This window comes from Coregonus lavaretus, assembly GCF_964263955.1.
Source record: "Coregonus lavaretus genome assembly, chromosome: 20".
Classification (NCBI taxonomy): Eukaryota; Metazoa; Chordata; class Actinopteri; order Salmoniformes; family Salmonidae; genus Coregonus; species Coregonus lavaretus.
Window position 1 is genome coordinate 20,502,640 of NC_140007.1, and position 27,432 is coordinate 20,530,071.

At 44.4% G+C, this 27,432-nt stretch overlaps 1 protein-coding gene across 1 annotated transcript in view; it reads left to right on the top strand.

Moving 5' to 3' along the window:
* The first annotated feature begins 1,464 nt into the window (after nucleotides 1–1,464).
* Nucleotides 1,465–27,432, top strand: part of lamb2l (laminin, beta 2-like) — a 57,168-nt gene continuing 31,200 nt past the window's right edge. The window contains exons 1-2 of the mRNA XM_084185121.1: nucleotides 1,465–1,515; nucleotides 14,441–14,512. Of these exons, the coding sequence (XP_084041247.1) occupies nucleotides 14,449–14,512 (64 nt within the window). The 5' untranslated portion in view covers nucleotides 1,465–1,515; nucleotides 14,441–14,448. The remainder of the gene's footprint in view (nucleotides 1,516–14,440; nucleotides 14,513–27,432) is intronic.

Genomic DNA, 27,432 nt, shown 5'->3' on the forward strand with positions numbered 1-27,432 from the left:
TAACCACCAAAGTAACGTACTTAAATAAAAGGTTGGATTTGTCTCTTTTTTTGCATTTGGGTTCTATGTTGTTTAAAAAAAAGGAGAATTTTTGGAAGTCCTCGACCACATCTTAAACAGGGGTGCCAATAATAGTGGAGGGCACTGTATATAGCCCTGAGCCCAAGAATCCTAAAAAGACCCTAGATAATACAAAATATAATACATTTTGCAGTCCTATGGACTACTGTATGTATGGAGCAGAGTTATGCACTTTACACCAAAATAGCAATTTGACCCTCACAAACGAATTCATTAATAGACCCTCACAAACCAATAATAATAAATCCAGGAGGTATGATTATAACAATCCCTGGTCCAGCTAGCTCTGACAGCCCTTTCTGCTGTGTTTGGTGTTATGATGAGGGAATCCTTTAGTGGGAGGGAATGTGAGGTATGCTGGGGCAGGACTTGGTTATGGATCTGTAGTTGTATTTGTCTGTGATGGGGACAACTCCGAACCCAATACAATAAATCAATACAGTAATGAACAGCAAACTACATAAGATTTACCACACTACTCATACCCCCACATAATATCACCCCCATCACCCCCTTGAGCAAGAGACTGCTCTCTTGTTCCTGTGCTCTGCAGAAGTCTGTTTCCTGAGGTTTATCTCCCAGTCAGGTTTGGCTGGCACCAGATAATGAGCTTGTTGATGGCTTTTGTCATCATCATCCTATAAAGATGTTTATATTCCTCATAACAAAATACCCAGCAGCAGCACCTACAACAGGCTTGCATAGAGGCACTAAAAAAGTCAATAAAAAGTATTTCTGACATAGGAAATTACCCATAATCTAACTATGAAGAATTATCACCCCCCCGTCCCCCCGTCCCCCCCCCGTCCCCGTCTGTCCGTCCGTCCCCCCCGCCCCCCCCCCCCCCCCCGTCTTCTTTCCATATCTAACCCTTGTCTGATCCCAAATTTGTAACGACTGGGCAGATACCTGTCCTGATCTGAGTTACTGGGGAGGAGCGGGAAATTAATATTTGTACAAAGATTACAGACAGAGAGAGGCAAATGGAAAAGGAGCAAGTGACTATTACGGGAAATTATAATAGACTAGGTATTGGGAATTGCAATGTTTATCAAACAAACCGAGCCTTTGTCCTTCTTCGTCCAAGTTTAACTTTGATCTCCAGCACGAGAAGGTAAAATTCTGTCGATGTCTTCATAGCCTATAACCTACCTGCTACCTGACTGAACGACCTCGATGTCGGAGGTTGAACGGTGTAGTGCTGTAGCCCACTCAGTATAGCGTCGGGGTGGCGCCCATACCTAACAGAAACCTACCTTGTTTGTACAGTAGGCTAGGCCTACAAATATATATACATTCTGATAAACGCTGGTTTCGACTCCTCCCCCTTTCTGTACAGTACTGGGACTGCAGACCAAACTGTACACAGGACTCATACAGGTGGTCGAGGCAAGCGAGGAAGCAGAGACAGTGGATCAGATAAGTTGTGAACAGGTGAGACTACTGCAACGTTTTACCTTTCGTTTTAACTGTAGAATTAAACTTCACTGCGCTCTTTACTTCTCAAACAACTTATCGGTCATTTATTGTAATAAACAATTGCTGTTATGCAACCGTTTATCCTGACCTGTGTGTTTGCAGAATCCTAAGGAAGTGGACAAAATAAGCTAGAGTGTTTTAAGTGACATTGATTTATGGGAGGTACTGTATCCTACTCGTTATAATCAATGCAATAACTTACATAGTTTGCATCTAGTTTTCATGCAGATGGATATTAGGTAGCCTATAGTTTAGAGCATAACAAATAAAGTGATTCAGCTTGCTATGGATAATCAGATATTGACAATCAGGAGCTGCAGAGGTATCTCCTCATCTGTGGTCAAATGTTGTCCTAGAAAGATATGGGAGGCAGGAAGAAACACCCCAGCTCCCAGTCCCAACCCCTGGTCTGTTGACTGAGATTTTAGTAAAGGTAACAAGGCAAGTTGAGATGAAAAATTGAAGGAAAACCTGCAATCACTGGAATTACAGTAGTTATGTGAATAATGGCATTCATGAACATTCACTGAAGTGTACCATTTTCAGTGAATTTGGTCTTTCTCTATTCCCATTTCTAACTTCTTCCTAATATTTGCTGTCCTGAGCACACGATACCTTGTTCATGTTTTATTACTGCTTGACACTAGAGCAGCTCTGGTCTGCGCTGTGCGTGGCCCTCTGCCACTCCACTCGTCACAGGGTCAGGGCGAGCAGATTACTCACACCATTTCACACATTCCACTGGGATTAGGAAACTACTCAAATGAACATTGAACAGGAGGTCACCCTTTCAATCACTTTCAATCACAGTAAAGATTTTAGATTAATTAGGGAACCCCCAATGTATATGTAGGACTATTCTATGACATGAAGCTTTAGCTGGAAAATAGCCTTTATAAATCCTTCTTACTTTTGCCTGTTAACTGTGAAACGAGTTGGACAACATTGACCATTACTCTTAGGTTTGTGGTCCCTTCTGGCATTTATATGGAAATGTACCCAATCAATGCCTAATGCATCATATGGCACTGTTTAGATTGCCCGACCACTCCAACTGAATTCTTCCGCAGCTCTATCGTTCGCTACAGACTTCAAGTCGTTTGTGGTGATGTCAAAAGGAGGGGTGTTGTACAAAACAAAGTAATCAGCTATTGGATAATCTCTAACCAATCAGAATATCAAGGCCAATGACGAATTTTCAAATGCTGCTTTACCCACGTGTGTTCTGGTTCTGGCCCAACCCATCAGTTTCTGGGACCAATCAGACGGTCTAGAATGAATTTCCATTCTAGAAATCGTCAGGGAGGTACTCAGATACAGACTCATTATGGAGAAGCAACTAACGTCCATGGGCGTGGTGTAGCGTTTGGCGGGAGCAAGGAGTTTGGATAGCCAGGCAACTGTTTAGACATCTGAAAGGTCTATATGTTAAGGTTTCCATGGCCTCTGTCTGTGGGCTCAGTTAGTAAAGGTTTAATCAGCTCCTGGTTGGCCTTCAGCCCCATTGCTGTGTGTGTCCCTAACCTGAGGGATTCAAGAGATCCACAAGTCTGGGCCCCGAGCAGCCCTGGGAGGGCGTCAGTCTCATCTCTCCAATCAGCCCGTCAGCACCTGCTGCCTCAGCCTTTGCCCTGTTCTGCTCTGAGGAGCGAGTGTGTGCAGAGGGGCCCCTTCCAAAGCCCCAAAACACTGTATCAATGTGTCTTTGATATTTGATATTCTCTCTGGGGTTGTGAGTCAAACTTAATCATGTCCCTTGACTGAAATCACCCCCTTGTTTCCTCCTGACATGGGACTTGTATTAGTGATTAGTCTCTTAATTACATCTGGCTTCGGTTCGGCTTACAGTGTGACTCCAGTCAGTTGTTCAGCTACATTGTAAAGACATAATTGAAGATAAGCCCCTGTCTATCAAAGAATGTAATGAACCCTGGGTAAAATCATGTGATTAAAGGAATAATAAATGACTCACAGTTGAGGCCTAGTCTGTCTTCACAGTTGAGGAAGATGTAATCATAACTCATTGTTAACTCTTCAGGGAAATGCCTGATTGCGTCTGAAATATATCTCACTAATAACAGGAAACCATTAAAACTTGCGGCCGCACCCCTTTGTGAAGGAGCTGTCAAAATACTCTGCCTGTCTCCCATGTAAGCTGTCCAAGCCGTTGTCTTCTTCTGGTGACCCTGAATAAAGACAAACTAATAGGATAATACCCCATATGCCCACCCTGATGTTCTGGAAATTAAATGTCAATATCTTCTCTCTTGGTGACAGAACAACTGATATGCATTATGGCATTGTGCATACACTTAGAATTCACAAACTTCGGTTATAATCAATTTTTCAGAAAGTCAGAGGTAGTAGTCTTAAGCTTAATGTCCCCAAAGTACCCTCAACTTCAGCCCAGACACAGAGCACATCTTTCAAAATGTCTTTAATTTTTATCATAACCATAGCTCAACAAATTATTACAAAGAGATAGGAGAATGTACAGGTAACTGCCAAAATAATGGAAACACTTGAGTAAACGAGTGAAACATAGTATATTGAAAGCAGGTGCATCCACACAGGTGTGGTTCCTGAGTTAATTAAGCATGCTTAGGGTATGTATAAAAATGCTGGGCAGGCCATTATTTTGGCTACCATGGCTATGCCAGTAAGGAACAGGAAGGCCCACACACCGTTTAAGATCCCAACTCACTGCTGTATTCACTACTTTTTGATCCGAAACGGATCTTCGTCAGGTCAAACAGACTGAGTGCTCACATCCCAAAATATACACATTTCACCTCACATTACCATTACACACATGACGCATATGGTCATAAAGGATTATATACATATAAATGGGTTCAAGTTAAAACCTAGACAACAGTAAAACAAAGATGATGTTGGAAACTGTTGGAATACCCGCCCATATGACCATTACGTGCCGGATGTGCGGTGGCCGTATATATAATTCCAGTGACCTATTTCAAAAACAACTAATTTGATATCAATGAAATGGGCACATGTAGTAGTTACAGAATCTAATATATATGGACAAAATTACCAAATGGAGACCTGGAAGGCAAGACAATGGCTATGCCCCCATAGGATGACAATACCCCCATCCACAGGGCACGTGTCTTCAATCAGCATGAAAACAATGTAAACCATATGCCATCGCCATCTCAATCACCAGATCTCAACCCAATTGAACACTTATGGGAGATTCTGGAGTGGTGCCTGAGACAGCGTTTTCCACCACCATCAACACAACACTAAATGATGGAATGTCTCATGGAAGAATGGTGTCGCATCCCTCCAATAGAGTTCCAGACACTTGTAGAATCTATGCCAATGTGTATTGAAGCTGTTCTGGCTCGTGGTGGCCCAACGCCTTATTAAGACATTTTATGTTGGTGTTTCCTTTATTTTGGCAGTAACCTGTATATTGTATGAGTTATTCTATCTGTGGTAGTGGTGGTCTTGATGGGCCAGGTGGGGTTAGCTCTAAGGTTTCTATTTGGCTACTGTTTGGTCTTGCCCTCAGGTGAGCACTTTGTAGACTTCAGGTGTGCTGGCGTGTTGGCTTAAAGATTAGTTTATGTGATATTTTACCTGCAGCGGCTTAGTTAGCTTGCATGGAGATGCTGGATCTGATACAGAGCATTACAATTAAGGTGAATGAAAGGACACAAACAAGCTGCTGTATGTCTGTCATACAGATACACTCTGTCTGCATCATTGAAGATCTGGGCCAATTAGGCTACTGCGGAGATTGTCACGGAAAGATATTTAAACCTGGAGATGTCTTTTTATTTCTGGAATGAAAATCTTCATATGTCAATCGCAGCTCTAATCCTAACCCCAATGAAGACACAACAGAAGTTGCCATACAGACAGTATATGATTATGTAATGTCATTTGTCAGGGAAGAGGCTCCTGTATTTCCAGTAGTGTATGTTTGAAGTTCTCAGAGGATTATAAAGTATTTGAAGTGGGTTTTTAATCATTACATAGCTATACTGATTCCTTCTGTTGGGGATGTCACTTTTGGGTGGGCTGTCTCCTTCCCAGCCATACTGTATGGAGAGGCCTATTTGATCAGGTGGAATCTAGACAGAATATTGGGCATAGTTTTACTTACAGTACAAAGAGTCAAAGTGCATTAAGTACAAAAAGGTTAACAATGACATACAACGTGTAGGCTATTAGTTTGTTCAATGGCTCACAGCAGTATATTTGGGTTAGGGATAGATAGCAGGACTCAGGTCAGCTCTGGAAAGGGGTTTAAATGTCCTGAGGGTCATCCAGAGACTAAACACTGATACTACTCACTCACCATTTTACTCCTTTACTGTTAATGTTTCATTGATGTTGTTTCACCATTGAATTTGGATCATGTTGTTTGTGAAGGTTGCCACGCTGAGTCACGCCTTTATAAAGAGAGAGACTCACTTCTGTCATGACCTAATGTGAGTGTGCAGCAGCCTGATGTTGCCAAGCTCTGTCATACTTGGCCCGCTGTCACTCCTTTTGCCTGTCAGACATTGCCTCTGCCTGTCCTGATGGCCGCATACACAATGGATAATCTTAGTCATTTATCGAGATGGTCAGTTAATAAGAAATAAGTCGGACTGACATAATGAGTTTATTTTAGGTGTTAACCTTTCTTTGAATTGTGTCGCAGTGAACATTGACTCAGGACAGCTAAAGTGGCAACATGTAACGTTTTGGGCCCGGCTAACCGGATGTTTGTCCCAGATTCGTCCCTATCTCCGGTTCTGGAATGGGCTCATTCCTCCAAGTTCACCTGCCATCCTGGCTCCCGTCGAACCCTGGCCTTCATCCGACAACGCTTTTGGTGGCCCACTATGGTTCCTGACGTCTCAGCATTCGTCGCCGCGAGCACGGTATGTGCTCAGAATAAGACTCCGTGGCAAGCTCCGGCTGGCCTCCTTCAACCACTCCCTGTTCCTCATCGCCCCTGGTCCCATATCTCCCTGGACTTTGTCACTGGGCTTCCTCCATCTGATGGCAACACCACCATCCTTACAGTGGTGGATAGGTTCTCTAAAGCCGTCCATTTCATCCCTCTCCCCAAGTTACCTTCAGCCAAGGAAACGGCCCAGCTCATGGTGCAGCACGTCTTCCGAATCCATGGACTCCCTGTCGACATAGTCTCAGATCGTGGTCCTCAATTCTCGTCCCGATTCTGAAAGGCGTTCTGCACCCTCATTGGGTCGTCGCCCAGCTTGTCCTCTGGGTTTCACCCCCAGTCCAACGGCCAGTCGGAGCGTGCCAATCAGGACCTGCAGACGACTCTTCGGTGCCTTGTCTTGACCAACCCCACCACCTGGAGCTGGCAACTTGTATGGGTGGAGTACGCCCGGAACGCTCTTCCCTGCTCGGCCACTGGGCTCTCGCCCTTCAAGTGCTCCATGGGCTATCAGCCCCCGCTCTTCCCTGAGCAAGAAGAGGAGGTAAACATACCCTCGGCCCAGATGTTCGTCTGCCGCTGTCGGCGTACCTGGAAGAGAGCTCGGTCCGCTCTTCTCAAGACCACCGCCAGGTATCGTCGACAAGTGGACCGCCACCGGGCTCCGGCTTCCCGCTATCGTCTCGGGCAGAGGGTATGGCTGTCTACGCGGGACCTGCCCCTCCGGGTGGCGTCTCGTAAACTTTCTTCTGTTGCCCCGTACCCTCTGTATACATCCCACTTTTCATGTGTCCAGGATTAAGCCTTTGTCTCACAGCCCTTTGTCTCCTGTTCCCAGGCCCACCCCTCCTCCCCGTCTCATCGACAGCCATCCGGCGTACACGGTGAGACGCCTCCTGAGTGTTCGACCTCGGGGCAGGGGTTTCCAGTACCTGGTTGACTGGGAGGGAGGAAGAGAGGTGCTGGGTCCCCGCTAAGGACCCGGCCCTAATTGCCGACTTTCACCACCGGCACCCCGGTCAACCAGGTATGCACCCAGGTAGGACGCCAGGTGGCGCCCCTAAAGGGTGGGGGGTGGGGGGGGGGGGGGGGATGGGGGGGGTTGTACTGTCACGCCCTGATCTGTTTCACCTGCCTTGTGCTTGTCTCCACCCCCCACCAGGTGTCTCCGATTATCCCCTGTGTATTTATACCAGTGTTTTCTGTATGCCTGTTGTCAGTTCTTCTTGTCTTGTCAAGCCTACCAGCGTGTTGTTCCGTACTCCTGTTTTTTCCTAGTCCCTGTTTTCTAGTCCTCCCGGTTCCGACCTTTTCTGCCTGCCCTGACACTGAGCCCGCCTGCCATACCATTCAGCCTGCCCTGACCTCGAGCCTGCCTGCTGCCCTGTACATTTCGGACTCAGACCTGGTTTACGAACTTCTGCCTGTCCTCGTCTTGCCTCTTGCTGCCCCTTGTATTTTAATAAATATCAGAGACTCAAGCCATCTGCCTCCTGTGTCTGCATCTGGGTCTCATCCTGTGTCGTTATAGAAACAACAATATTTTTGGTTATGGAAAATATATTTCACAGCGGTTTAGATGGTACAATTATTCTCTCTGTACACTATACTAGCTTATTTTGCCACATAACTATTTGAGTTTTAGCAACCAGGAAATGGCTGAGCGATTTCTGTTTAGTGCAACTTTAAAGAAACGTGTTATTGAATGGTTGCCTATGCACAGCTGCTATCGAAAGGAGTTCATTATGATGTGTACATTTTATCCAGTAGTGTTCTGAAGCAGAATTTGTCCATGAAAAAGTAGCTGGTGTCAATACAAATGAATATCACTTTATTCCATCTACATGACACACACACACACATACACAGCAAGGGTTATCATTATTGTGTTCTAGGATATGTAAGCCAGGGATTATTTTGTCTATTGTCCCCAGGTTACTTTATCTTTTATCTGACTTTTACTGGGGAGGCATAGGGGTGAGCACTGTTCCAATGGCACGGATCCCTCCTATTAAAATGTGTGTGTGTGCGCGCGTGCAGTATTACACTGACTATACTGAACTGAAGTCTGACTCTATTACCTGGATTTATTTAAAAGGAACTGTCCAGTGGAAATCTCACTTTTAAAAGTACATATTCTTTTAACTCATACCCAAATAATGCTGTTGACTCATATTTTTGTCCAAAGCATACATTTGAGAAAAAACACTTTTAAAAACCCCCACCTCAAACTTGTCTCAAACAGACCATTTCAAAAATGCTTGCTATTTCTTCATAGAGGATTATGTCATCCTCCTGAGGAGGATGAGCTGGCCAATCAGCGGTGTACTCGCATTTAATATTTTTAATGACCGGTATACTCCCACATCATTCTGTTGTTGGCGTACGCCCACACCATTCCAACACAGAAAAGCTGCTTTTTAACATACTTAATAAAAACATTTTACAGTTACTTTAAGACCCTCCATTTTTTTTCACTCAACTGTAGTCCAGGCCAGAGTCCTGGATATGTACTTGGAAGTTCAGGATTAAAGGCTAGCAACAGAAAGAATGTAGTGTTGAGGGGATTTTGACGTGTGTGTTCGCTGTGCTTTACCGTACCACCACCACCCTTAGGATGGATGTCTTACATGACCTATTTGACGGAAGGATGAATGAGATCATGTATTGCTCTTTTATTAAAAGTGGAGGGCTCCTCTGTGGAGCCATTGAATTGGCATTTTAATTCACAGAGAGGATGTAGTTGGCTATGTTATCCCCTCCCCCACTAGTTTGTGAACAGGTGAGCTATAGACATCTCCGTCTGGATAGGGACTCGATCAGGTTACCATTATGTTCTCAATGTCACACACATATCCACTTTTTGGCAAAAAAACACAGGTTCATGCAAGATCAAGATCAGACCATAGTGACATGCTTATGAAGTCACTGTTCCTCAAGTTCTGAATCTGCTGCGGTTGCCTTGTCACATGTCGTGCTCCGCATCGGACTCCATCTCAGTGCCCTTTCATAGAGAGGGTCAAAGGTCATGTAACCACAGAGCAGTGAATATGAGGGCTGCTTTGTTCCGTTGTGTGGTTTCTGTGGTTTGGCTGGTTGACACACAACCCTACTGCCGTCTCATACAAAGGTTTAACCCTTTAACCTAGTGGTCACCAACAGGTTGATCGTGATCGACTAGTCGATCTCCAAGGCATTCCTAGTCGATCGCCTAACTTTTCTGTAAAAAAACCAATGATAAAGCCTTGCGTTACTATTTTTATTTGTATTTGTCTCATGCTGTTGGCGGTAGGTGCACCCAATTCAGCTGCCCTGCGCACCGGGTTGGCGAATTGTTCCCATTTTGAACCATTTCATGTGTCTGAAAGTACAAACTCTGCCTTCCCGGCGGGCCCGGAGAGCCAATCGGATGGCTCAGAATACCGTGTCTGCAGTAACCTAGCGGGCGTTAAAGAAAGGTTACAGCAAAGTTGATACTGTGAGATTTCAAAACTTTTAAAACCATGACTAGAGAGAGACTGTCAATGAATACAGCCAAGTGCTGCTGTTTTTCATGTTTAAGTTCTTACTCAGCACTGTCAACACTTTTTATTCAACACTTTTATAAGTCAAAGGAATGTGCGTTCTTCCTACTTCCACTCGTGCTACAACCAGCACTGCAGCTTTAATGAACGAGTAGGAAAGTATATTGATAGGCTTGCACTGTTATTATTAGCGGAGGAATAGTTCACCTTCTCTGTTCATAGAAGTAAAAACATGAATTTGTGCATGAGGCAGAAATAATGCGGTGCGACTACAGTTTCGCCATCAGCTGGAAGACGGTGTCCCTTTTTGCTCAGTGTCAGTAGAGGAAAGGGAGAGTGGAGGGATGTTGAGAGGCGGACCCTCAGTCTGCTGCTCTCTCCCTCCGCTGAGACTGACCATCAGATGCAGGCACCATCAGCCCAGTAAAATACAAATAAAAAGCAGATGATTTAAATGTGCTCACTCAGCTGTGCCTCATAAGTAATACAACAACTGATCTATTACCGGTGTGATCATATAGCCTACCTCAAAAATTTTTTGTATATCATTTTGGTCCGAACAACAATGCATTGGCAGGGCAATTCAAGCAATGCTAATGTGCGGTAATAATGTATTGGGCCTATAGCCTAGCCTACTGCACAAACCTCATTGCTACAGTACTGTTTTTAATAGGTTAATGTTGCAGAGAATTATGTTTAAAAAAAATCTGAGCGGTAGATCTCGGCTTGCATTTAGACTCAGAAAGTGATCTTGAACTTGATTGGTCAGCTCCCCCAGCCCTCCTGTATCAATTAACATAATTTGTATCCATCCTTTTGGGTTGCTGCAGTTCAGTGTTGTGGCACTCTAACTTTGCCCACTCAGAAGTCTGTAAGAAAACTCAAAATCAGACACCAAAGATATGGGATAAAAGGCAGAAATTCAGTTGGTGATGGATAAATATTGCACATTTCCTGTTAGTAGAGACCTTGACGAGTATAAATATGAAAATAAATAGTTAAAATGTAAAAAGGCTAAAAAGCAATATATATTTTAAATGTGCTCAACCAGGCGGTTGATATGTCAGTGACAAGTATGGTGAACTAATAGGGTACATTAATTTCTTTATTAAAAATACTTATTGATTGATTGAGTCGTTGACAACACACTATATTAGGCAACATAAATTGGTTAAACCACATTTCATGACCAATTTTGTATTTATTCATGACCAATATTCAGAAGGGCCTTTAAGGTCGCCTATAAAATAATGCTTATAACAGTAATTAAAAACTGCACTTTGTAATTTATTATCTAAAAATGTAGTCTGAATATGTGGGAAACATGGTGGAAGAACCTGGATAATTTAAATGTAAGAAAACCATTTTGATGGACATTACACTAAACGCATTCATTTCAATGTAATTGAATTTGGACATACAAAATGACCATAATTTGTAGAAATTTGACATCTGTCCTCATTTAATGATGCTTACCTACCTATAAAAGCCATTGAAGCAGACCTAAAGTAATTTTTGGAATATTATTGAGATTAATAAAAATTACATGCAAATTGCCATTCTAATATGGCATTGCTGGTATGACCCTCTTTTGACTTCTCAACCGCCTGGTAGAGCTCTGTTATTTCCCAAATAAACATAAAGTTAAAACAAATATTGGAAGTTCTTATTTGAGTTGTTAGTAATAGGAATGTAATGTTCTACATGTTTTTCAAGAAGAGACAGTTAAAGGGTTAATCATGGCATATGAGAGTCCCTCCCACCTTAGGTATGGAACTGAAAGGATTTCATATTATTGGAAACCTCCACATTCTCTGACTTTGTCAGAGTTTAGTCAACTACTGTATGTCCTACTGTTTGAGACTTACTGTATCAACTTAAAGTTGTTGTGCCACATTATGCTAAAGTGCACAGTTCAACCTTCGAGGTTGTGGGGTATCTTCTTATTTCATCCAATAAAAATATAGAGCAGGTTTTTATTTTCTTTCCTCATTTCAACTTCTTAGTTAGTTAAGCTGTAATTCCTATGTCATGTAGTGCACAGTGACAACCCTGTCTGCAACAGGGGGTATTTTGGCCACAAACTCAGCAGGTTATTTTTCCCTGGACCGGAGGTCCTGTGTCGTCTGTCTGGTGGTCAGTTTGGATGATCCTCTCTCTGCACCGTGGCTCTGACTGCCCGGCCCAGGGACGGCCAACACAGCACCCCAACCCCTCCCTCTCTCTCTCTCTCTCTCTCTCTCCATCCTAACCCCCCCCCCCCCCCCCAAATAAATGGGGCAGTGCATTCCGCCTGCCTAGAGACCATTTCCCCTTTCACACGGTGGCTCTCAGAGTGACAGCTGAATTTGAATAAGAATCGCTGTCCACACTGCACGCACAGACACACACACACACACACTTATACAACCTCACACACACGCACACTAAAACTGAACCAGACTGCAGAGAGCTTCTCACCACATTGAGGACTGAGTTGACTTGCGTGGCTGTGTGAGTACTTAGATCTTATCCATGTTATTACTCTGTATAGATAAATCACTTTTCAGAAGTTGGACCTAACAGATGTTGTGTCTGTTTGATTGTCTGAACAGGTTTGATAGTAATGGGGAAATAAATCAATACAGTAACATATCGCAATATTATTTTGGATTATATTATATCGATACTTTGACTCCAATTTATTTTGCTAGGTAGCGCTAGTCGGCTGTACCTGCTGTGTTTTTAATCCTATAGCTTGTTCTCCATCTTAAAAAAAAAATAGTGAGCACTTTTATTTCCATGAGAGATCAAAACACATTTTCTCATGCTCTCTCTTGTCTCTCGGCAGCAGACATATAGTGAGCAAAATGCTTGGAACATCAAATTGCAATACAATTGCAGTATCGAATCGCAATGCATATCGAATCGGCACCTAAGTATCGTCATAATATGGTATCGTGAGGTCCCTGGTAATTCCCAGCCCTAATGTTTGAGAACTTTGTCTGTGAATGAACATTTGGTCTACTATTGCATTGCACCCTTTTGCTTTTTTGTAAATGAAGTCTATTTGCGTCTTTTTTGTATAAAGGCACTACATTTTTGTAAATACCTACTATCAGAGATTTGTATTATTATATTGTTATTATGGTGAATTTGTTGTACTTTATGGTAGATTTGACTTTGTGAGATACTGAATTGGCATTCTGTGGTAGGTGTGTCTGGTAAACTGGCAGGTTTCTGTGGCATGTTGTCTTGTTTCTGTGGTAATCTGTCAGCTGTGTTAAAATCACTTTATTTGCTCTGAACTGTTCTCCCTGTGGTTGTTTTATGTTGGTGGGAAACTGTGGTAGTGGCATTATACTTCAGAGCTGTCCTGTCCCAGTGTAGGACACTCTTCAGCAGAGTAGAGTGGCTGCATTGAGGGGCCCTGATCCTCTCAAGGGTTTATACCCACAGAGAGACCCACCAGCCAGCCAGCCCCCAGCCAGCCCCTCTGTCCCCAGGCTGCAGTAGGTAGGGAACCAAGCAGCGATAGGGAACACTGCAGTGCAATAGCTGCTTGTTGTTTTCTTTAACTTTTCCTCCGCTGTAATTCTACTAGTCAATACTCAGCTTGCTGAGTTTATTGGGATTGTAACATTCTGTTTTGAACAATTTGAATGTTTAAAGTTTAATCAAATTTTTTTTGTAGTTCAGTAGCATGCGTTTTTCTCTTGTTATTCTGCATAGTCCCATTATAGAGGAGCTATGCAGGTTTGGTCATTAGCCATATGAAACAGCAGCACGTGGAGTTAGCTATTCCTGTACAGTGGATATGACATCACTGTGTGGTATCAGCATCCTTCGGCCTCACTACTAGTACTTGTTAATCTGTTACAGACGCAAATGTACAGTGTTCTGTACTGAAGGTTTGTTTGAAGGATTGCTGGTTAAAAAAAATATTAGCCATGTTAACCCATACTGAATTTTTTTTATTAGAAAATATACTATTGTCACTTGGTAGGATATGGTACTATTTGACAATAGCTTTCATTTGTTTGAGACAAGTCAGATTAGAATAGTTGGACATCTGTAATCTGTGTTCCCACGCACACATCTGTAGGGAACACGCTCGGTCACATTCAGTCCTTGTTTGTGGAGACCGTGCACACACAACTCCATTCTCTCCACAGTGTCACAACAAGGTCACAAAGGCACCCCTGACCTCTAGGCTCTAGGACATCCCCTGACTCCCTGAGGTCCAGTGGGTTAGGGTCAGCAGCACATACACACATTTCCTAATGGATCTATTGCTATAAATTGTATGGCCCTCCAGCATTTCAATGGAGGATCATTGTGGATTATGATGCAAAATTATGATATTATGACTTTGAAGACCAATTGATGATATTTCACAGAGGTATATTTTGTCTTATTCACATACTCTCTCTCCCACTCTGTGTTTCAGCCTTCCAGATGGCCTTCTGTCAAGATCTATTGACGTCCGCCATGGCTGCATATCTGGGCATCTTTATTTTAGGTGAGTGGAAGTTTCAGTTTGATCCTGCTCTCTGTAAACACTGTATTACAGTAGGTCTCTAAGGTGATGTATTATCTGTCTTGGTGGCAGATGAACAACACATCTCAGACAATACAGATGTAGGATCTTAATTTGAGCCAGTTTGCTACAGCAGGAAAATAATCCTGCAGCAGCAGGATGTGTAAATTATTGTGTGGATTATGGACATTATGGAAATTTTTGAAGGGGTTGGTGCATTTGTCGTAATTTCAAAGTGTAAATTACAAACTTCAGAAGCATTTGTTGCCCTTTCCTGCAGTCAAAGGACCTAGTGACCTCATGGGTGGAATGTTATTAATATTTTTCAGAATTTCAATTTCATTTTTTTTTTATCCGGTGCTTCTATGTCAAACGGTTTTGTTATTTCAGTCATCTTTGATGTATATAAAGTGTAATATTGGGATGTAAACTTAAAATGTAATACATTTCAACTCTATATCTGACATGGTACAGGTGTCTTATTTTTTAAGCCCATAACCATGTGTGTGAGGTGTATACTTTTGTTTCAAAGTAGATTTGTTTAAGACTACCAAGAAACACTCTGTGTGACCCTGATTTAGCCCACTGCAGTAAAATATTAAACCTAAACTACACTACACATTTAAATGTTTTTCCATTGCAGGAAAGTTCTCCTGCAACAGGGTGATCAAATTAAGATTCTACATCTGTATGTCTGTGTACAAACTCTATAGACCTTGTTTCTATACAGCCCCTCAGACATTGTGTTATTATTGGTCCTGTCAACAGACAGACATGGCTCCCCTTACTCTCTCCTGTCTCTTTTATTATCCACACTCGTGTTTTCCCTGCTCTGTCATTTCTCTGAAGAGGTTCAATTAAGAGTATTGTGTGTGAGCGCCTCTGCTTTCTACTCACCGGCGAAAGGTACACACAAAAGACAGGGGAAACTGTCCAGCAGAGACAGGGGCGACTAGACTACAATCCTCTCCTCTCATCACCCCCATCCAGAACCACAGCACTCTGAGTACATAAATACTCTCACAGTGTTGAAATATATATTGTTGATGTTTGTCACCTAGAATCAGCTGCTTACCCTGAACACCATGATGAATGTTGTATTTCATGAGTTTATTGAGCATTGAAAATACTCATTTACCAACTCTCACTTACCTGAATCAGCTATGGGTATACTATGCCACAGACTCCCTCACTGGAGGACAACAATAGTTTGAGGCATCTGGTTTTGAAAACACGCCTTGATGACCTTGTACTATACATAAGAGCCCCACAGGCCACAACAACTCACTGTTGTCTCCACTTCTCCAGTCACACTACACTCAAAGAAATGCTGTTTTGTTTGGTTGAACCTACTGCTGGGTTGCAGGCATTGGGTCACTTAGTTGGGTTGTTTTCTATACAAAACTGCTGGGTTATTGATGCTGGGTTATGGAGGCATGGCTTAGTATACTTGTGTTAGCCTTTAAGATAGTCATTTTTGGCCTTCCGTGAGAGTCATTCCAGTTAATCTGTTCTGTGTTTATCACATGTTAAGGTTGAACACTGACACTTTTTTACCAGTACGTGTCCTGGTAATCCGTCTGGTCCTCGGCCTTGTGAATTCTAACCTGTTTAATGGTCTCACTCACATCGGCTACGGAGAGCCTGATCACACAGTCGTCCGGAACAGCATGGTTCAGAGTTGGTTCAGAGTTGCTTGCCTCGACGCGAGCATAGAAGGCATTTAGCTCTTCTGGTAGTCTCGCATCACTGGGCAGGTCATGGCTGGGTTTCCCTTAATAATCCGTGATAGTTTGCAAGCCGTGACACATCTGACGAGCGTCAATGTCGGTGTAGTAGGATTCGATTTTAGTCTTGTAATGACGCTTTGCCTGTTTGATGGTTTGTCGGAGGGCGTAGCGGGATTTGTTATAAGCATCCGGATTTGTGTCCCGCTCCTTGAAAGCGGCAGCTCTTTAGCTCAGTGTGGATGTTGCCTGTAGTCCAAGGCTTCTGGTTAGGATATGTACGTACGGTCACTGTGGGGACTACGTCATCGATGCACTTATTAATAAAGCCGGTGACTGATGTGGTAAATTCTTCAATGCCATCGGATGAATCCTGGAACATATTCCAAACTGTGCTAGTGAAACAGTTCTGTAGCTTAGCGCCCGTGTCATCAGACCACTTCCATATTGAGCGCATCACTGGTATTCCTGTTTGAGTTTTTGCTTGTAAGCAGGAATTAAGAGGATGGAGTTATGGTCAGATTTGCCAAATGGAGGGCGAGGGAGAGCTTTGTATGTGTCTCTGTGTGTAGAGTCTAGAGGTGGTCTAGAGGTTTTTCGCCTCTAGTTGCATAGGAGACATGCTGGTAGAAATTAGGTAAAACGGATTTCAGTTTCACTGCATTAAAACGGATTTCAGTTTCCACTATTTTCCAGTGATTGCACTTTCGCCAATAGAACGGAGGGTAATGGCAACTTATCCACTCGCCGTCGCAGTCTCGTTAGATATCCTGCAATCATATCGCCCTGTTTCCCAATCCAAGATTGTGTGGATTTATAATTTCTTGATCTGCTGTTCACACTCTTTTTCTGCCAAACATCCCCCTCCTCAGTCCAGCTCACCTTGGCAAGCTTCTATTTCTCAAACAGAACCACTGCTCTTTTGTTCCCTCTCTCCAGGGGTGGGTTGGATTAGAATTAGATCAGACAGCCTAGCCCTGGGGTCGATAGAATGCTAGTGCACACTGAAATGAAAGTTTGAAGGATTTGATTAATGAACATATCCCATATTTATGGAAGGGAGAGTAGGAGAGACTAGGCAAGGAGGATATAACAGGGAGGAGAAGAAGAGAAAGGTCAGTAATTGGTGGTTAGAGACTACATAGAGAAAAGAGGGAGCACAGCAAGGGCGTGAGAGTAAGAAAAGCTCATTAGTGTCCATATTGGAAAGAAAGGGGTGATGGAGAAAGGGAGGGCTATTAGAGCACAACTTCATTGCCAGAGAGAGCCCTGATAAGGCAGTCTCTGTGCCCTGCAGCACTTGCACATACAGACTGATGCACCACTTTTCTCAAATCAATCAATAAAATTTGATTTGTCACATGCGCCAAATACAAAGTGTGTAGACTTAAAGGTATTTCCTGGTTGCAAAAATTCTAATAGTTCGCCTAATTTCAGTTTATGTGACAAAACAAGCAACTATAGTGTAGAGAATCATTGTACCATCTAAACCGCTGTGTTTCTTTTTTTTCCATAACCAAATACATTGTATTTTCAGCGGTTTGAAGCTGGTGTACAAAACTGAAACTAAAAGATGCAAAAACTAAACTTAAGACTGGGAAGCATAGAAATAGTGCACATAGAACAGATCTAACGCTTCTTATACTTGCATTCAATGAGAATGACAGATCTATAACTAACATTTCTATGTGAATTTAGTCGGGTCGCCCAAAAATGTTACAAATTGCAGCTTTAACTGTGAAATGCTTGCTTATGAGCCCTTCCCAACGATACAGATTTAAAAATAAATAAATAGTCACACAAGGAATAAAACACCAGATCAATGTGCAGAGGTACGAGGTATTTGAGGTAGAAATGTACATGAAGGCAGGGTAAAGTGACTAGGCATCAGGATAGATAATAATAAGAGTAAAATAAAGAGTAGCAGCAGCATATGATGAGTGTAAAAGTGTGTGTGTGTATGTGTGTGTGTCTTGTGTCGGTATGCGTGTGTGTGTTATGTGTGTGTGGGTTTTGTGTGAGAGTGTCAGTCTAGTGTGTGTGTGACTGTGTATATAGTGTGTATACAGTATATAGTCTTGTGAGTGTGGATACAGTCAGTGCAAGAAAGGGTCAGTGCAGATAGTTTGGGTAACCATTAATTAACTATTTAGCAGTCTTATGGCTATTTATAAGTCTTATGGCTTGGGGGTAGAAGCTGTCTCGGAGCCTGTTAGTCCGAGAGCCAATGCTCTGGTACTGTTTGCCGGACGGTAGCAGAGTGAACTGTCTATGGCTTGGGTGGCTTTAGTCTTTCTACATTTTTCGGGCCTTCGTCTGACACCGCCTGATATAGAGGTCCAGTGATGTACTGGGTTGTCCGCACCACCCTCTATAGTGCTTTGCGGTCAAGGGTGGTGCATTTGCCATACCAAGCGGTGATGCAGCCAGTCAAGATGCTCTAAATGGTGCAGCTGTAGAACTTATTGAGTATCTGAGGGCCCATGACAAATCTTTTCAGCCTCCTGATTGGGAAGAGGCGCTGTCGTGCCCTCTTTACGACTGTTCAGGTGTGTGTGGACATGTTAAGTCCTTAGTGATGTGGAAGCTAAGGAACTTGAAGCTCTCGACCCGCTCCACTACAACCCTGTCGATGTGGATGGGGACATGCTCTCCCCTCTATCTCCTGTAGTCCACGATCAGCTCCTTGGTCTTACTGAAGTTGAGGGAGAGGTTGTTGTCATGGCACCAACCTGCCAAGTCGCTGACCTCCTCCCTGTAGGCTGTCTAATCGTGTCGTGGGTGAACAGGGAGTACAGGAGGGGACTAGCACACACCCTTGAGGGGCCCCCGTATTGAGGGTCAGCGTGGCGGAGATGTTGTTTCCTACCCTCACCACCTGGGGCCGTCCCGTCAGGAAGGTCGTAGCAAACTTTCTTCTATGCGTCCATGTCTGTGTCCCGTTTTTTGTAAGCGGTAGCTCTAGCCTTTAGCCCAGTGCGGATATTGCCTGTAATCCATGGTTAATGGTTTGGATACCTTCGTATAGTCACTGCGGGGACGATGTCGTCTATGCACTTATTAATGAAGCCCGTGACTGATGTGGTAAACTCCTATAATGCTATCGAAGGAACATATCCCACTCTTTACTAGCAAAACAGTCTTGTAGCCTCAGGTTACGGGTTATAGATATGACTGTTCAAACATGTTTCACTTCTGTTGAAGTCGGATGATTACATATTTCAAAAGAACACTGTGTAAAACATCCCACAGTGACACTCTTTGTCAAATTCCATGGCAAAGGTCCATGACAAGGTAAGGGCAGGCGTTCAACGTGCCAGTTTTCCAGACGCAGTGGTGCCAGCTGTGATGTATTAGAACTATTTTATTATAGCACATGGCGCAAGTATATTCATGATGTCATATAAGGTGATTGGGTGAGTCAGTCCGCGTGCACCCGTCAAGTAACAAGCCCAGTGAAGGCAGTCTCCGGTGTTATGTTGCTAGCTACCTAGCTATGTTTATTGTTTCATTAAAGCCAACCAAGGTGATATTCACCTCCAGATTCTTCATATAAAGCATACTACTACATGGTGCCAGAAGATCAGCAACAATGGCTAAGTTTCCACCTCCAAAAAACATTGACTTCAGTCGCCCAGAACACTGGCCAGAATGGCGCCAACGATTTCATCATTACAGGATAACAACTAAGCTAAACAAAGAAGATGGATAGGTACAGGTTCTATTGGCTGGGCAAGGAAGCTGAACACGTTTTCAAGACATTCACATTTTCTGAGGAGGAGGATCAGAATGATTATGAGACTGTTATGGGTAAACTGGACAATTATTTTGTGCCCAAAGTGAACACTATTCATGAAAGAGCCCGCCCAAAAAATACAAGTGTCATATCAGAAAAGACTTATAGCACACTAAAAAGCATGCCACCGCTGAAGAGTAACAGTAACTCAACTAGACAGCCCAGGGGGTAAACTGAACTAGACAGCCCAGGGGGTAAACTCAACTAGACAGCCCAGGGGGTAAACTGAACTAGACAGCCCAGGGGGTAAACTGAACTAGACAGCCCAGGGGGGAAACTGAACTAGACAGCCCAGGGGGTAAACTCAACTAGACAGCCCAGGGGGTAAACTGAACTAGACAGCCCAGGGGGTAAACTCAACTAGACAGCCCAGGGGGTAAACTGAACTAGACAGCCCAGGGGGTAAACTCAACTAGACAGCCCAGGGGGTAAACTCAACTAGACAGCCCAGGGGGTAAACTCAACTAGACAGCCCAGGGGGTAAACTCAACTAGACAGCCCAGGGGGTAAACTGAACTAGACAGCCCAGGAGGTAAACTCAACTAGACAGCCCAGGGGGTAAACTCAACTAGACAGCCCAGGGGGTAAACTCAACTAGACAGCCCAGGGGGTAAACTCAACTAGACAGCCCAGGGGGTAAACTGAACTAGACAGCCCAGGGGGGAAACTGAACTAGACAGCCCAGGGGGGAAACTGAACTAGACAGCCCAGGGGGTAAACTGAACTAGACAGCCCAGGGGGTAAACTGAACTAGACAGCCCAGGGGGGAAACTGAACTAGACAGCCCAGGGGGGAAACTGAACTAGACAGCCCAGGGGGGAAACTGAACTAGACAGCCCAGGGGGGAAACTGAACTAGACAGCCCAGGGGGGAAACTGAACTAGACAGCCCAGGGGGGAAACTCAACTAGACAGCCCAGGGGGTAAACTGAACTAGACAGCCCAGGGGGTAAACTCAACTAAGCCCAGGGGGGAAACTGAACTAGACAGCCCAGGGGGGAAACTGAACTAGACAGCCCAGGGGGGAAACTCAACTAGACAGCCCAGGGGGGAAACTCAACTAGACAGCCCAGGGGGGAAACTGAACTGGATGGGTCACTTTACAGCTACTACTATTTGGAAAGGACAGCAGTTGAAGTTCAAAGTGTATGTGATAAAGGAGTCACATGGAAGCCATCTGCTAGGCCATAATGTAGCTGTTGCAATGGGGTGGCAGGTAGCTTAGTGGTTAAGAGCATTGTGCCAGTAACCGAAAGGTCGCTGGTTCTAATCCCCGAGCCGACTAGGTGAAAAATGTGCCCTTGAGCAAGGCACTTAACCCTAGTTGCTCTGGATAAGAGCGTCTGCTAAATGACTAAAAATGTTAATGTAAAAATGCTTAGTAAAGAGAATAGAAAAGATCAAAAGCACAGAGCAGCTCAAGAGTGCTCGTCCTGCAGATGTGGGCAAGCTGAAGATAAAACCAATGAAAATAAACCTGAAATATGATGTGGTGCCCTACAGGGCTTCTACATCTGCATTGCTTGCTGTTTGGGGTTTTAGGCTGGGTTTCTGTATAAGCACTTTGTGACATCTGCTGATGTAAAAAGGGCTTTATAAATACATTTGATTGTTTGATTGATACAGTGTAAATACAGCTAGACGTGTGTCAGTGCCCATGCTCCCCAAGGCAAAAAAGGAGCTTGACCGCATGGTGGCGAGTGGTGTGATCAGGGAGCCTACAGAGTGGTGTGATCAGGGAGCCTACAGAGTGGTGTGATCAGGGAGCCTACAGAGTGGTGTGATCAGGGAGCCCACAGAGTGGTGTGATCAGGGAGCCTACAGAGTGGTGTGATCAGGGAGCCTACAGAGTGGTGTGATCAGGGAGCCTACAGAGTGGTGTGATCAGGGAGCCCACAGAGTGGTGTGATCAGGGAGCCTACAGAGTGGTGTGATCAGGGAGCCTACAGAGTGGTGTGATCAGGGAGCCTACAGAGTGGTGTGATCAGGAGCCTACAGAGTGGTGTGCTCCTATGGACCTGGTACCCAAGAAGAACAAAGACTAGCTGAGGGTATGTGCTGATCTGAGAAGGTTAAACAAATCAGTGAACATGGAGAAATACATTCTACCCACCATAGAGATAACCTGCCAAGTTGTCTTTTAGATGCAGCAAGTGTCTTCTGGCAGATTCAACTAGACAGAGAGAGTGCCAAGCTTACCACATTCATAACACCTTATGGAAGGTACAATTTCAACAGACTTCCATTTGGAATCACTAGTGCCCCAGAAATCTTCCAGCGCAACATGACAGAGCTCCAGAAGGACCAAGAAGGCGTGGCCATTTACATGGATGATATCCTTATCTACTCAGACACGCCAGAGAGTCATGAGGAGATACTCCAGAACACCCTATACACATTGGAGAAAGCAGGTTTGAAGCTCAACCCAGACAAATGTCTACTGCGTCAGAAACAGCTCAACTACCTAGGACACTGCATCGACGAGAATGGCATTTGTCCTGATGAGCCCAAGATCCAGGCCATCACGCAGCTGGAGCCGCCAAGTAACGTGATTGATCTGAGGAGGATCCTGGGTATGATTCACTACCTAGGCAGGTACCTACCGGGTCTAGCTGATGTCACCAAACCACTTAACGACCTGCTCAAGAGTGATGCTACATGGACATGGAGTGCAGTGCAGGAGGAGGCCTTTAGGAAGGTAAAGCAACTCGTCACATTGCCACTTGTACTGGCATTCTATTATATGACAAACCCTACCATAGTCCATGCAGTATTTATGGGTTAGGCGGGGTCCTACTACAGAAACACAATGGACAGTTAAAGCCAGTAGCTTATTGCATCAGGACTCTCACAGAAGTGCTATGCACAGACAGAAAAGGAGTGTCTCGCAGAAGTCTGGGCATGTCAGAAGTTTACCAGATATCTGTATGGCCTAGATGCATTCACACTGCAGAGTGATCAGAAACCCCTCATTCCACTGATAAACTGTAAAGACCTTGACTTAGTACCTTTGAGTTGCCAGAGACTGTTAATGTGCATGATGCGTTATAACCCTACAGCTGAGTATGTGGTGGGGAAACAGCTTGTTATAGGAGGCACCCTTTCCAGACATCCCCAGGCAGCTGTCACACAAGAGATCGTAGCTTACCAGTGAAATCGAGGCCTATGAGGATGCAATTCATACAGCATGGCCACCAAGTTTGATGTCGTCAAGAAGCAGACACATCAGGATGCAGAGCTGCAGATGGTGAAACACTATGTGACAACAGGATGGCCTAAGTATGCAGCCAAAGTGCCAGACAAGGTAAAAGCATAGTACACCTCCCGACAGCACCTCTCTACCTCACAAGGAGTAGTGTTGTATGGTGATAGTATAGTAATGCCACAAGAAATGAGAACTGAGATGTTAAAGTGGATACACGACGGCCATCAGGGCATTGTGAAGTGCCGGGAGCGAGCTAGAGGTAGTGTGTGGTGGCCTGGAATAAGTAAAAGCATCCAGAAAAGAGTCAGTACATGCAAAGACAGTCAGGAGTACAAACCTACTCAGAGGAGGGAACCTTTGATCACCACTCCACTCCCCAGTCACCCATGGGAAAGAATAGCAGCTGACATATGTGAACTCAACAAGCAAAACTACCTGGTAGTTGTGGAGTATTTTTCTAGATATATAGAAATAGCTTACCTCAAAGACATGTTAGGAGAAACTACTAGAGCTAAACTGAAAAACTGGTTCGCCAGGTGGGGATGCCCAAATGTGTTCATTACAGACAATGCTCCCCAGTTCTCAGGTAGAGCTTTCACACAATTCTCTAAAGACTATGATTTCAGACACGCTACCACCAGCCCTCACTACGTCCAAGCAAATGGTGAGGCAGAGAGAGCCGTGCAGACAGCCAAACGGAACCTGAAACAGGCAGACCCATTCCTAGCTCTCATGACCTACAGAGCAAAGCCACTGCAAGCCACAGGTGTGAGACCAGCACAGCTCATGCTTGGCAGACAGCTCCACACCACAGTCCCACCCTGGAGGCTAACCTACAACCGGCATGGCCAGACCTCCAGCAGGTGAGACGTGTCGACGGGGACAGGCGTGTCTACAGCAACAGGTACAATGTCAGAGCCCTTCCAGACCTCCAGCCCGGAGTCAACATCGCCTTGAAGATGGACGACGAACAAGGCTGGACAAAGACAGCTTCAATGCTTCAACATTGTGACACACCCAAGTCATACTTGGTCCAGACAGACAAGGGAGCGCTGCGCAGGAATCGACGCCACCTGAAACCCCTCCACAGTGCTCCAGAGACTTCTCCAAAGGGTGGAGAGGAACACCCAGAGTGTGACACGGAGTTGCACTTACTTGTTTCAGATGCTGACCCACCTCCTGTCACAACACCACAGACTCCAGTGCACATTACTTCTCATGGCAGAGTTGGCAAACCACCAGACAGATATGGAGAGTATGTGCAGTAGTTAACACAGCCTGCATTATGTGGCAGAATAACCCCACTGCAGCTACAGTGAGGGAAACAAGTATTTGATCCCCTGCTGATTTTGTACGTTTGCCCACTGACAAAGAAATGATCAGTCTATAATTTTAATGGTAGGTTTATTTGAACAGTGAGAGACAGAATAACAACAAAAAAATCCAGAAAAACGCATGTCAAAAATGTTATAAATTGATTTGCATTTTAATGAGGGAAATACGTTTTTGACCCCCTCTCAATCAGAAAGATTTCTGGCTCCCAGGTGTCTTTTATACAGGTAACGAGCTGAGATTAGGAGCACACTCTTAAAGGGAGTGCTCCTAATCTCAGCTTGTCCACAGAAGCAATCAATCAATCAGATTCCAAACTCTCCATCATGGCCAAGACCAAAGAGCTCTCCAAGGATGTCAGGGACAAGATTGTAGACATACACTAGGCTGTAAATGGAATGGGCTACAAGACCATCGGCAAGCAGCTTGGTGAGAAGGTGACAACAGAAGAAACACAAAAGACATGTCAATCTCCCTCGGCCTCTGGATCAATCTCCCTCGGCCATGCAAGATCTCACCTCGTGGAGTTGCAATGATCATGAGAACGGTGAGGAATCAGCCCAGAACTACACGGGAGGATCTTGTCAATGATCTCAAGGCAGCTGGGACCATAGTCACGAAGAAAAAAATTGGTAACACACTACGCCGTGAAGGACTAAAATCCTGCAGCGCCCGCAAGGTCCCCCTGCTCAAGAAAGCACATATACAGGCCCGTCTGAAGTTTGCCAATTAACATCTGAATGATTCAGAGGAGAACTGGGTGAAAGTGTTGTGGTCAGATGAGACCAAAATTGAGCTCTTTGGCATCAACTCAACTCGCCGTGTTTGGAGGAGGAGGAATGCTGCCTATGACCCCAAGAACACCATCCCCACCGTCAAACATGGAGGTGGAAACATTATGCTTTAGGGGTGTTTTTCTGCTAAGGGGACAGGACAACGTCACCGCATCAAAAGGACGATGGACGGGGCCATGTACTGTCAAATCTTGGGTGAGAACCTCCTTCCCTCAGCCAGGGCATTGAAAATGGGTCGTGGATGGGTATTCCAGCATGACAATGACCCAAAACACACGGCCAAGGCAACAAAGGAGTGGCTCAAGAAGAAGCACATTAAGGTCCTGGAGTGGCCTAGCCAGTCTCCAGACCTTAATCCCATAGGAAATCTGTGGAGGGAGCTGAAGGTTCGAGTTGCCAAACGTCAGCCTCAAAACCTTAATGACTTGGAGACAAAATCCCTCCTGAGTGGGACAAAATCCCTCCTGAGATGTGTGCAAACCTGGTGGCCAACTACAAGAAACGTCTGACCTCTGTGATTGCCAACAAGGGTTTTGCCACCAAGTACTAAGTCATGTTTTGAAGAGGGGTCAAATACTTATTTCGCTCATTAAAATGCAAATCAATTGATAACATTTTTGACATGCGTTTTTCTGGATTTTTTTGTTGTGATTCTGTCTCTCACTGTTCAAATAAACCTACCATTAAAAATGATAGACTGATCATGTCTTTGTCAACTTTTTTCCCTCACTGTATGAAGGTGCCTGACAGTCTACCCAGCCCACCTTAGTTTAGAATATAGTTAATGTTGAAGAAACAAGGGAATGTTCGGTCGACAGAAAATCAGTTGATGTTTCATGAGTTGTTTACGAATTAATATGTTAAGGAGACAAACGTTTATTTCAGAGTGATGGACTATAAACAGTAATTCATGTAATGTGATGTTTTGACACATTTTAGAAACACATGTATTAAAAGATTCAAAGATGTTGGTGTATTGGAACTATTTTATTATGGCGCAGGGCGCTAAACCACAGATGTGTGTATGGTGTTTCCTCCAGAGCAGCGCAGCGCAGCGCAGCACAGGGCAGGTTGAGTTTTATGCAGAGAGGGGATTTGTCTCTACTTTACTGTGTTGCTGCCATTGTACTGCTGACTTCTGATCCTGCCTCTGATCTTTCACCAGTCTCTTACTCCAAAAGAGGAGCCACTCCTCAGATGGCTGTTCAGGCGAGATCTGATGCAGTAATGGTTCTGTATAGCTTTGCACTTGCAGCTCCACCATTTGTTTACGTAATGTGTGAGATAATTGCTATACAACACACAAAGGTATATGAGTTCTCTGTAAAATATCTGGACAACCAGGGTAGAATGGATGTAACCTGAGAATGATAGAATTCTGGTTGATGTCTCTAAACTCTTCAGTGATCAGGGGTGCCCTCTGTATGACAGGGTTCCACCACCACAACTTAAGATGCCGGAACAGTGAGCACTGAAAGCTTTGATTCTCTGAATGATTGTTTTTAACTTCTCTATTCATGCAACACAACCTTATTAGGTAATCTCACAGGGTAAACGCTAGCTACTAAAATCTTTGAAGATTCAGTTGAAAATCTGTTATTTAAATCCAACAGAATTTAGGGTATTTCTGGAATGTCTGGCAAATGATAGGTTACTAGCAGCAGCTCTAGTCTCTGTATGGTTGTCAGAATGGGCCTCTGCAGGGTTCATTGGTGACTGAGGTGTGTTTTGACAGAGGGGTCCGGTCCACACACACATACAGTATATGCAGCCAGTGAACTATGAAGTGTGTTCCGGGGGCAACTGTCTTCCCCCCAGCCCAGGAGCCAGACAGCCGTTCGCCACTCCTCTCCTCTTCCACATGGGCGTCATCGTTTCTTTCCCAGGAACTCAGCTCTAATCCAGTTAAAGACAGATTACCGGGTCTTGTGATTTTCTTAAACCCTCAATCTCTCTCCTTCCCTGGGTGGCACTGGCACAAAGTGCAGACTGTTAGGTATTCTGGGATATGTGCCCTTTTCTCCTCACTCACCTGCAGTCAGGAATCTG